This window comes from Saccostrea cucullata, unplaced genomic scaffold (genome assembly GCF_032062105.1).
Source record: "Saccostrea cucullata isolate Sc308-1 unplaced genomic scaffold, CSIRO_AGI_Scuc_v1 ctg9785, whole genome shotgun sequence".
Classification (NCBI taxonomy): Eukaryota; Metazoa; Mollusca; class Bivalvia; order Ostreida; family Ostreidae; genus Saccostrea; species Saccostrea cuccullata.
The window spans coordinates 12,647-24,510 of record NW_026924745.1 but is presented as its reverse complement, the minus strand read 5'-3'; the positions used below and the strand labels follow the sequence as shown (position 1 = coordinate 24,510).

General features: G+C 30.7%; 1 protein-coding gene across 1 annotated transcript; it reads left to right on the top strand.

Annotated features, from left to right (window-relative positions):
* Positions 1-7,231: 7,231 nt before the first annotated feature.
* LOC134267214 (uncharacterized) lies at positions 7,232-8,458 on the top strand. The gene is made up of 3 exons (XM_062749443.1): positions 7,232-7,272; positions 7,374-7,414; positions 7,668-8,458. The coding sequence occupies exons 1-3, from the start codon at positions 7,232-7,234 to the stop codon at positions 8,255-8,257; spliced, it is 672 nt and encodes a 223-aa protein (XP_062605427.1). The 3' UTR covers positions 8,258-8,458.
* The last annotated feature ends 3,406 nt before the right edge of the window (positions 8,459-11,864 follow it).

Here is an 11,864-nt window from a genome sequence, read left to right as displayed (position 1 = left end):
CAATTTTGAAACCTTATATATTTTTCGAAGCAACTATTTTTTAACCCCAGGATTTCAATAACAAAAAGAAAAAGCAATGCTAGACGGGACACTCTTTTCTAATGCCTCCTGACATTGTGCATTTTTTAGTTAACCAGTTATTATTTTTAACATGAAAATAAGGATTAGTGTATAAAATTTTGATCCATCAAAGGAAATTCCCTCCAAAATTGAACTTTTTTAGAGTTTAAAACAAAAAAGTCCATTCAACTGAATCCAATGCTTTTTGAAAATCAGCTAGCAATAATAATCCTTCCTCACCTGTTTTCTTCATAATAATTGAATATATCTTGTTTTAATCTTGCATTTTCACCAATATTTCTTCCCTTAATATACCATGTTTGAATGTCATTAATGAGTGCGTTCATAATAGTTTGTAGTCTCTTTGCGAATACGAAAGCTAAAATCTTATGATCACAATTTGTTAAACTAATAAGACGATAGTTATCAAGATTTATGTATGAGGATATCACGTGCCGGGCTCACACGGTACGGATCTTACCTTTCGAGCTCCGTATTTTTGATCGAATTCTGTGGATTTATTTTCATCTTTTGACATTCTTTGTGATTTATATCTAAAGCGGTGCGCTTCAAAGTGGTTGGTGACACCATTTGGTGTATCCAATTAGAGAGAGATCTGTGGCGGATCTATCTGAACACTAAAGAGCGAAGGGATGGCATTTTTTTGCAGGGCTTAGATATTGGGGACCAACATGTCAAGGTGTATTACTCTAATCCTTATTCGACAGGCCTTGAAGCTCCCGATGATAAGTCTTTAAAAATCACAATTTCGGCGTCCCTCTATCAGTGGATGATAGTGCCGTATTTGATATGCTGTCAAAATTAAAAGTCACACCCAAAACCAAAAAAGAACTATATGCAGTATACTGCATATCTTTGCCCCCCACAAAATCAAATTATGAAAAATTCTTGAAATGTGCTGAATTCTATAAAATATACAAGAAATATAAATAAAGATAGGATTCTTCTCACATTTTTTGTATTTTAAAATTAACGAAATTTTCACAGAATCAAGAGGACAATATCACTAAGTGATGGTATCAGTGAGAGTAAATTTGACCGTTTAATATTAGAGGCAATATCAGGTCAAGGTCATTACCTTTTTCCTGGACATTAAGAATAAAGAATTACTGTTTCCAATCATGCGATCCCTACTTGCAATTCAAATGACTGAATGTTTTTCTTTTAGCATGAAGAAGGATATGGAAATAACGAACAGTATTCATTCTCAACGTCCATTAAACAATATACATATATATGCATAAAAAGATACTACCATATAGGGCACATAAGATGAAATTACCAAATTGACATAATAATTTGAATGAAATGGATATTTGCTAATCTGAATTTTCTCTACTTTTATTAAATTTTTAGGATTTATTAGTTATTTTTATATGCTTTTTATATTTAACTTTTTCCAATTTTTACATATAGTAAAGTTGTCACATAAAGGTACAAAATGATATAAAAACTAAAAGTTTTGATCGTTTACTTAGAGAGAAATAACAATTTTTATGGATTTTTGGCTCGAATCTGTACTTCAATTTGAAGCATTTAAAAGCCAGCATAGTTCTAGTATGTGTGAAAAATCTTATTTATTTGATATATTTTGTAACTTTAGTCCCTTATTATCAATTTAACTTTAATTTAATTTGACTTTAACTTTAATTAACTATTAATTTAACTTTAATTTTGAGAGGCAGAAAGGAAAATATTTTCATACGCCACCATTCCGCAAAAAATATAGTATTTGCGAGTTTTCAAACACAGTTTACCATTTCTATTTAAATTTGTATAATTGTGATAAAGAAAGAAGAATATGGACTTTTAAATCTCTAAATATCATCTAAATATATAAGACATATCAACAAATGTACTTTGAATATTCCATCTAGTTAGAAACCAGAGAAGAATCCTACCTTAACAAAACATTTTATTGTTTCAAAGTAGCTTATTGACAATTTTTGTTATTATGACGTCACAAACTAGCCCGATATTATATAATTTTTTTTAAGAACAGGACAAATAAAGACAAAATTTTAACAATTTTAGCTTTAGAATTTATAGAGCGCAAGTTTGCTCAGGAACAATATTTACATATTTCTTTGATATTATCATTCTACACATTATATTAAAAAATTGAGCCTAATCAGACCTGCGCTCAGTAATTTTAACTCAAAATATCGACGTAATATATACATTTTTCTGTAGAAATCATTGAAATTTTAAATTTACGTCATTTTCGTGACGTCATTTTAAACAAATGACTGCATTGTTTATGAAAACATACAGTGCTTTGAAGTCAGCATATTTCCCTCTGTATAAGAACATTATTAAATATTTCTCCGTCAAAGTTTAATTGGGGGGGGGGGGCAGATACTGATTATTACCGAATAAAGTTCTTTATTACGAAAAATTTAGAAATCTGAAAACAAAAAGAATGACAAGTGTTCTACACGGAAATCGTTTTTTTTTTAATACATTGAACCATTACCATCTAAAACAAGCCTACCCAGAAATGTATATTGGCTAAAATGTAAATAATTCCATCAAGACCACCATATAGACAAACCAAAACTCCCATGCACCAGTTGCTGACGTAATGGGCACAATAAATTCCGTTGTGAAAGCGAGACCTGCTGCTCAGTATGCAAAAATCGGGGCTTAAGCCATGTTGTCAAGAATGTGATTTCTATATTCCCGTAAAACCCCAAAAACTGGAAGCTTTTCACGGAGAAAACAATGTTTAGTCAAATTTTTTCCCATATAAGATTAAGATCTTTGGAGAGACTTTTAAGTCGGCAAAACAAGCCTTTCAAACAGCGAAGGCACTAAGATCAGGTGATGTTAACGTTAAGACTGCTCTTGAAGCAAAACGTATCAGCAATTATGTCCAAAAATCAGACCAATGGAAGGAAACGGAAAAGGGAGTTATGGAACAAATCATCTCAGAAAAGGTAAAACAGTGTGAAAAAAATGAAAGACACTGCTCTCTTTTAAAATCTTGCTCCATTGGTTTCTGAATATTGTTTGAATAAAAAACAAAACAAAATTATATTAGTTGGGGATTTTAATTCAGTGTACAGTGTCAAATACTAGAATGAGTGACCATAGGCTTTTTATTTTTTACTGCACCCTCTCAAAAATGATTGATGTAATGGTTAAAAATTAAATACGTCGATTTTACAAGATGTTTGGTAGATATGTCCTTGTCCGAAGATGCAATTTCGTATAAAGTTAAATGCTGATTTTTTTCACAATAATTGTTAGGTCATAGTTCGCAAAATAAATTAGACACCTCAATTAAAATCGGGTATTAAAGCAATTAAAAATTAATTTCCACATTTGATTATCTCAACAATTTTTTGTGTTTGAAATGGTATAACAAATTTTGAAAACTTCTATAATTGCTCTCTACGTAAATAGTCTATTGATACAGTACTTATGACTCTCGAATCAGTTAGCACACACAGTGATGGGAAGGAAGAAGAACACATGTTCAAGTAGGATCAAAATATATTCAGCATAAATACTTATTCTTTGAAACCTTTTTATTGGAAGAAACTAAGTACATTGAACAGATGAAATGGAATCCACATGAAAAGAAATAAAAAAACGTTAACTCAACAAAGATGAGCATCAATGAACATAATTTTAGCGTTCAGATTATTTTGTTCATTATCACAACAGCAGCATGCAGTCCAATCTGCCTGGACAGATTATTTCTTCGATAACTTTATAAGAATAACACTTCCTGGATGTAATAAAACGCTAAAAGTAAATCCTTGAGGGTTAATGTGCCTGTCATGTTTTTTTTTTTTTAATTTTTTTAAATTTTTTTTTATACAGTTATACAGTTATTGCATGAACTTTAACCAGGATAGCAATATCTCATGTTTAGGTATATATCAAAACAATACAAAAATATGTTAGCATTAACATTTGTTCTGCGTTACTACCATGATATATTATCTTGTTCTAGACTCATGTAAGGTAAGATTTTACGGAAGGCAAGTTTAACTAAATGTTGACAAACCACCTTCAATTGCCAAATTCGTAAACTCATAAATATCTCTCTCTTCCTTCTCTCTCATTCTCTCTCTCTCTCTCTCTCTCTCTCTCTCTCTCTCTCTTCTTTCTACCTCCTTATTGGAGACAAGAAGTGATTATTAAATATTTGGGATTTTTGGTGTATGATTTTATAGAGAGAGAGAGAAAGAGAGAGAAATGCTCAGAGAAACAGATTTATATTATCTATATTGATATTATCGGAACCTTTTTAATCGTTTCCTATATAATTCAATGTAACACATGGCCACTTTGTGCGATCGATATTAATTTGATATAATAATATTAATCATTTACATGTAGATATTTTCCTACATCAAAGTATTTTAAAATTTATAAACTGTCCTACTTAAAGTAATAAAACGTTCCATAAATATATAAATTAGATAGAAAGAGATAGCTTTTGACGTGGCTTAATGTGACGGAATAGTCCAGTACGAGATCGACAATGCTTGTTCTGGGCATCATTTTAGAATTTCTGATCTTCATTGTCCACTACAGCTATGCATGTGAGAAAAGGTTGGTTCAAGAAAACTGGTGATAATTTTTCATGTTTTTTTTCTTGTTTTCTGTGAATTTCTTTTGGTAAAGCTATTTAACGAGGCTTAATTCGCGCAAAATTCCAATGCAACAAACATTATCTGATGAATTCCTTAACAATCATAATTCTCTCACAGAGTATTGCCGAGATCGAGGATATGACACGGATATTATCCTCCAAAAATAATGACTTTCATCTATAACTGATTTTGTAATTGTACTTTGTATGCTGTAATATACCTTTCATAACTTGCTTACAGGGTTTTAATATCTTACTTGATTCGATACGCAAGAATATGTTCTACACATGTTCTCAAACGACGTAAATTAATGACAACCAGGTAAATGTAAAAAGAATATCATCAGCCTCGTTTAAAGTCATCATATCGTACGTTCTATGGTGATACAAGGACTTTTTCAGCAAATATAATATATCATTGAGACAGATGCTGACTGAATTAGTCTAAATGTTAGTCAATTTTTATACACTGAATCAACGATAGATTTTTGTTATTTCCCGATCATGACAAGGAGCACACAGCTTGTGTGACCGGTTGGCATTTTATGCTCACTCCTCCATGACGCCTGATCCCACTTCTGATGGTCCGTGTTTGTTCTGCTTTTATTTTGTATAGTTTTATAAACTTTTGATTTTAAAAAGTGTCCGTCTCTCCATATGTTCCAAAAAAAATGTGTGTTACAATTAAGTCTAAAGTTGATAGAAAGCTTTAATCGCCTGCGTGCTTACACAGGTAAACAAACTAATTTACTCTAAATGTTGAACGGAACAGCGTAATCGCGATATAGTGACCTCGTTAGTTTCTCTATAGAAAAAAAAAACATTAGTCATATTTTAAAAATGTAAGTAGATTAGACATTTTAAGAAGTCCAACATCGATTTACTTTTAAGCGTAAACTCGAATAGTGAAATTGTACTCAAATGGTAACTCTTTTTTCAAGTGATGGTATTTGTTGTTTTAATCACTTCAAAGAAGACAACATATGCAAAGGTAACATTTCTTAATTACCTTAAATACATTCTTTTTACATTATTTAGAAAACAAAGAATAGTTTGCAAATAAAGAGAAAAAACGTGAAACAAAGTATGCAGAATTAGATTTCTATTGAGCAAACATTAAAACGAAATTTCTTACTTTTAGACTGCCTTTATAGTATCTTTATCTCAGTCATTGGTACATTGTAAAACAATGAATAATAATTATTTTGTTATTCATTTGTAACTAATGCGTCATTGTTTTAGAGTGTCCGGCTGGAACATTTGGTTTTAACTGTAGTGGAAAATGTGTTTCTGGCTACTATGGAAAATTTTGTATTGAAGCATGTAACTGCTCAAGTCATCTCTGTGATACAGTTCATGGCTGCCGAAAGAATAACAAACTAGTTTCTTCTAGTACAGGTATATATTTTAACAATTATGTACAAACACTGATCATTAGATAATATAGAATACAATTCATTTAAGGACAGATGATAAAATATTTTTTTTCTTTGGAGGAGACTTAAAATCATTTCACAAGTTTGGAACATCAGAATCAAGATAATTATCTGGACCTCTCATATCAGCATATAATTTTTCACTGTATTTGTTGATATCCTAAATATACATCATTCCCTATAACTCTAAAGCGATATCAGAAAGGAATGACTTGTGGAGAGACAGGTAATTGTTCAGATGGGTCTTGTGACCTTAACTGTTTTTAAGGACTAAATCATTCTACTCAATCTAGGAGTGCATTTACATGTATAGTATTTTCTAAGCACTCATTTTAAGTGTGGAGAGTTTCTATTTGATTGATTTAGATATGGTGAGGAGGATTATTTTTTTTAACATAGTATGCTTGAATACTTTTACTATTTAGGATGTTTTGAAACCCCAGGTTAACATTAAAAATATTCGTTTTCATTGAAATACATTGTGAAAGAAGAATTTTTTATCTTGCGAATATATAAGATTATTCCTTGTATTCAAAGGATGAGAAGAAATTTAAGATTTACTCATAACTTGGAATTTTAGACATGGGAATGGAATAAATAAATGTGTTTGGTATTGCAGTTGTACATCTATTATTTGCAATCAATTTCTATAAAAAAAATTAAATGTCGATTAAAATTCGGTATGCATGATTCTTTTCTGGCAATGTGATCAATGCAATCTTGAAAAGGGTCAAACCTCGCCAAAACACAACGAAAGAAATAAATAAGGTATGATTACGTGTTATGAGGTGGTAGGTAAAGTTTTATGTTTAATTAATATTACATTCAATTTTCTCATGCCCAGTGTATCTTCTCCTACAATTTGAATGCCATTATTTGGCTTTGACAATAGTTACATGAGTAAAACTTGTTCTTTGATTCCTACCATATTGTGCATGTGCAATTAATAAAAGATGAGTTATTACATATTTCAATAATAAAACAGAATCTTTTGGAATAAACATTAAGGACTTTTTAACTTTAAGCTTTGCACGTGACACCTTTACCTACAGATGATATTCAAGTATGGCAGAAAACTTTCTTCTCTCTAATGGGATGCATATTAATGGTCTTTGTAGCAGCAGGGTTTTTACACTACAAGTCAAGGTAAGCATAACATTTAACATTCCAAAGAATTATCTTATTGTCTTCCTTATAAGCAGTTCATAAATGCATAACATCATGCTTTTATGCTCTTATTATGCCAGGAAAAAGAAAAGACGCCAAGCAGGGAATTTTCAGAAAACAGGTGATTTAAATTTCCAAATACATGTGAGGTGTATGTGTTCAAATTCCATATTTTGGCCAAGTATAAAATGACTAAATCAATACGGTGAAAATTCTTAAACCAGCCAAAACGATATTTTAAACAAGAAACACGTATATCTCTCTCTTTTAATTCCGAGGATTAAAGCTAAAACATTTAAACAAACAAACTCAATTGTGTATACCATCGATTTTGATGCTGATAAAAGAGTTGAATTGTTCTTACCTTTTTTTAGATTCACATGCCCTTTCAGCAGAACATAATGACCAAACAGCCTCATTGGTAACTGTAGATATACCTCCTATGACGGATACAGCTCGTGATACAGATATCTACGCTGACATAAGATCCTCTCAAATGATGGAATCTCAAAGCCAGGCTTTACCCAAAGGAAACAATCTGTCTATCCAAACGGAGGAAGAATTAATGGATTTAACCATAGGGTATGATGGAGACTACAGAAATATCTTAGCTTCACATTCTTGTGGAAGAAGCAAAGAAGATGATATTTTAAAGGCCGATAAGCAGGAAAATGATTATGGTATTTTTGAAGAAAGTTGTCAGTACAGTGTGTTGTCCTTAAGAAGAAACTTCGATCCTTCTGAAATGGAATGTTATGCCGTGAAACAATCACTTCGGCGTCAGCTTTCCCACAACAACGACGATCCATACTGTTTGACAAATGTTTGGATTTCTGAAGATCACCGTAGTCTGGATGACTGTGATTCAGACTCTGATGCCAGTTTATCCTCCAAGCACTCCGAGGATGCTTCTCAGAAAAGTAACAGACCCCAAACACAGGATGAAACTCAGTCGTTCAATTAACTGTTTTCGTCGTTTATTGAATGTCCCTTCAAAATTTTTTCCACTAAAATGGTGAGACCACCCTTGTCGGTGGAGAGCTGCAGATACCATTAACTTGAATACTGACTGAAATATTTAATAAAAATTGTTAGACCATCATTTAAACACTGCATTGTCTAAAGATATTTTTGCATATCAGTTTATTACAATATGGATTAAGATATCAAAACAAAGTATAACTGCACCAAATTTGAAACGAAAAAAAAGAATAAAAAGCACTTGTCATTCATTTATTTGTTCGTATTCTGAATAAGTCTAAATAAGTAAGTTACACATATCTTACAATAATATGAATCGCATTTTTAAAAAAATTAAATTTGCTATCAAAATATGCTATTATGATAAATCTATATGTCATTAAAACCATTGGATGAGTGAGCATTTCCTGTCGACCAATAACATCTGCTGTATTTTGTTATGACAGGGAGAAAACGGGGAAAACCGTACACAATTCAGTGTGCAAATAATTCATCTGATTTTATGCTAAACTGCTTCTGCTACATGTAACTAGGTGACTGTACTGACAATAAAATTTACAAAATAATGATAACACTGTTGATCGATAATATTGTTATATATTTTTGTTTGTCAAAAACTAAATCCTTCTTCTAGAGCATATCTAATCATTTGAGAAATTTATTTCCCAGGTGTTAAGTTATTGGTACATAAGTTAATGAGGCTGAAGATTTCAAAATTGAAATCATTACGTTGATGGCTAAGTTACCATTATCTTTGTTTTCTTGTAATTATCCGAATAGGAATAGAGAAGGAAGAGAATACTGTTCTAGTTTCTAACTTTTCTAATCACTTTTTTTCTTTATCCATGATAGCTTGATCTCTTTTCATTTTAGTGCAGAATGTGTAAATCACTCTTTTTTACATTTAATTTGTTATTAAACCTAACATAACAAAAAGTTTGTAGCTAAACATTTAACATTTTCCTGTTCAACAAACTGCGTTCAAAAGCATCGTTTATATCTACATTTTTATAATTATTTACATAAACAACCAGATGATTTAATAAATGTTGATCTCTTTCTTAAAAGAAATATTTTCATGTATTATATTTAGAGATTGTTATCAAAAACTAACTCTAATAAAAAATAGTTGTTTATAGATATTTATTAGTGATATACAATTTAATAACCAACGTTTGTTTCCTGCTTTTACGGACACTAGAAATAGAACTAGTTTAACATTGTTAGACTAGATAATTCATTACATCACGACTTTGTAGAGAAAAGTACATTTACAAAAACAATCTGCAGAACATGCTATATAAATGGTTCAGAAAAAAATGCCAAAAAAAAATTGAACGTAATTTTTTTGTGGTGCTAAAATACTCATTTTCTAATCATTTTTATTCCCACATACTTTCTGTTTATCTTTCAACATCAAAATAAAATCTGTTTAAGCAATTAACATTGTAACAAATAAAAAAAAAGTTTAATGGATTGATTAACTGTATGTCATTTAACATCTGATTTGAAAAAGAATCACTCAAATAGGGACGTCACTAAATTTACTTAGCACCAAAAGCCATTGAGCAGTGATGGATCTTTATTGGTTGAGGACAACACATTTTCTGACCTAAAAAATTTAATATACAATAATTTCCTGCGTACTTGTAATTAAATCTCTTTATAAGTTGCCGCATTCAATAATTTCAAAATGGTTAACTACCTTCAAGAGGGCCTTTTCAGTTAAATATTCAGTTAAAGCGAAAATATTTTGTGCCCCCAAATTTAATTTGTATTAAAACACATATATATAAATTGTTTACATGTATTTGTCATCTTGAATTGTACAAAACAAATTAAGGGAAAGATATGAGGATAACAAACAGTATTCAGTCTCAAAGTCCATAAAACAATACAAAATAAGATCAGAGCAAACGGGGACCCCGAAACATCAGACGTGGGACCAGGTGCAATGATGGAGTGAGCATCCCCTGCCGAACGGTCACACATGCCATGTGCTCCTTGTCATGATCAGGAAATAACGGAAAAAAATCCCTCGTCAATTCAGTGTATAATAAATGGGCTAACAATTGATTTGTAAAAACGTCAGTCAGCATTTGACTTAATGATAAATTGTATTTGCTGACAAGGTCATTCATTAACGTTGTATCGACCATAGAACTTACGAAATGATGACTTTAAAGAAAGTGCTGATATTCTTGTTTCATCAACTTGCTTGTCAATAATGTACCTCGTTTTAGAAATTGTTCATACGTAGAGCATGCTTTTGCGTATCAAATCAACTGAGATATATACATATATATATATATATATATATATATATATATATATATATATATATATATATATATATATATATATATATATATATATATATATATATATATATATATATATATATTCCGTATGCATGTGATGAAGGTATATTGGTTCATAAGTAAGGGAAATTGACGATAGAAAAGTTATCACGTTAACAAATGCTTTATTGTTAGACAACCATTATTATCTTTTTCAAGAAAAAAATATCTAACTATGAAACGAACGTGTCGGACTCTGTAGTATCTTTTATCTCAAGCTCACCAGGATTTATCGTATCGACGAAGGAATGGAAATAATCATCATTAATTGACAATGTGTCGTCGATATTTCTAAGTGTCAAATTGAAAGCCACAGCAAGTGTTTTCTTTTCACGCATAAGATTCTGCATTAATTTTAGCTTCATATAAATATAAAAATAAGTCTGCTAATAACGGAGGGCTATAAAGTAAAAAAAAAATTAAGCTGTTTATTTTGGTAAAGTCTTGTGATTTCAAATTGTCAAAAAAATTTTCAGAGTTTTTTTTTATAATTTCAACATCTATTAACGAAGTCCAAACTAGTTTTGCAAATTGAATGCCAAAGATTCTTTTGAATATTTGCAATGAACACATAAATGATTGCAAAAATCGTTAAACCCTATAACGCTTCATTGATAATATGATAATTTTTAACATGTTGATACAAACAAATTATTGTCAAAAATCTTGGGAATAACAACACAAGTCATACATGCATACTGAAAAAGACGTTGATAGTAATCTTACTATCAAGCACTATAATAATTGTGATGACTTAAACTTTTCTGTCGTCAACATCCCTTACTTATGCAGCAATATACTTTCTTCACCTGCATACGGAATATATATATTTTAGTTTATTAAATACGCAAGAGCCCGATTTCTCAAACTAGATAAATTATTGACAAGCAATTTGAAGAAACGTGAATATCAGCAGTCCCGTTTTAAGTCAGCATTTCGTAAGTTTTATGGTCGATACAATGACCTTGTCAGCAAATACAACTTATCATTGAGTCAAATCCTGACTTACGTTTTTCATTCTAATTGTAAGTTTATTATTTATGCAATGAAATAATGACGAATCTTTTCGTTATTTCCTGATCATGACATGGAACAAAGGAGAGCTGGAGATGCTCACTCCTCCATGGCATCTGATCCGATCTCTGATGGTTTAAAGGTCTGTGTTTGCGCTGCTCCTATTTTGTATTTTTATATTGCGTAATCTTCAACAGAATCTATAATATTTATGAA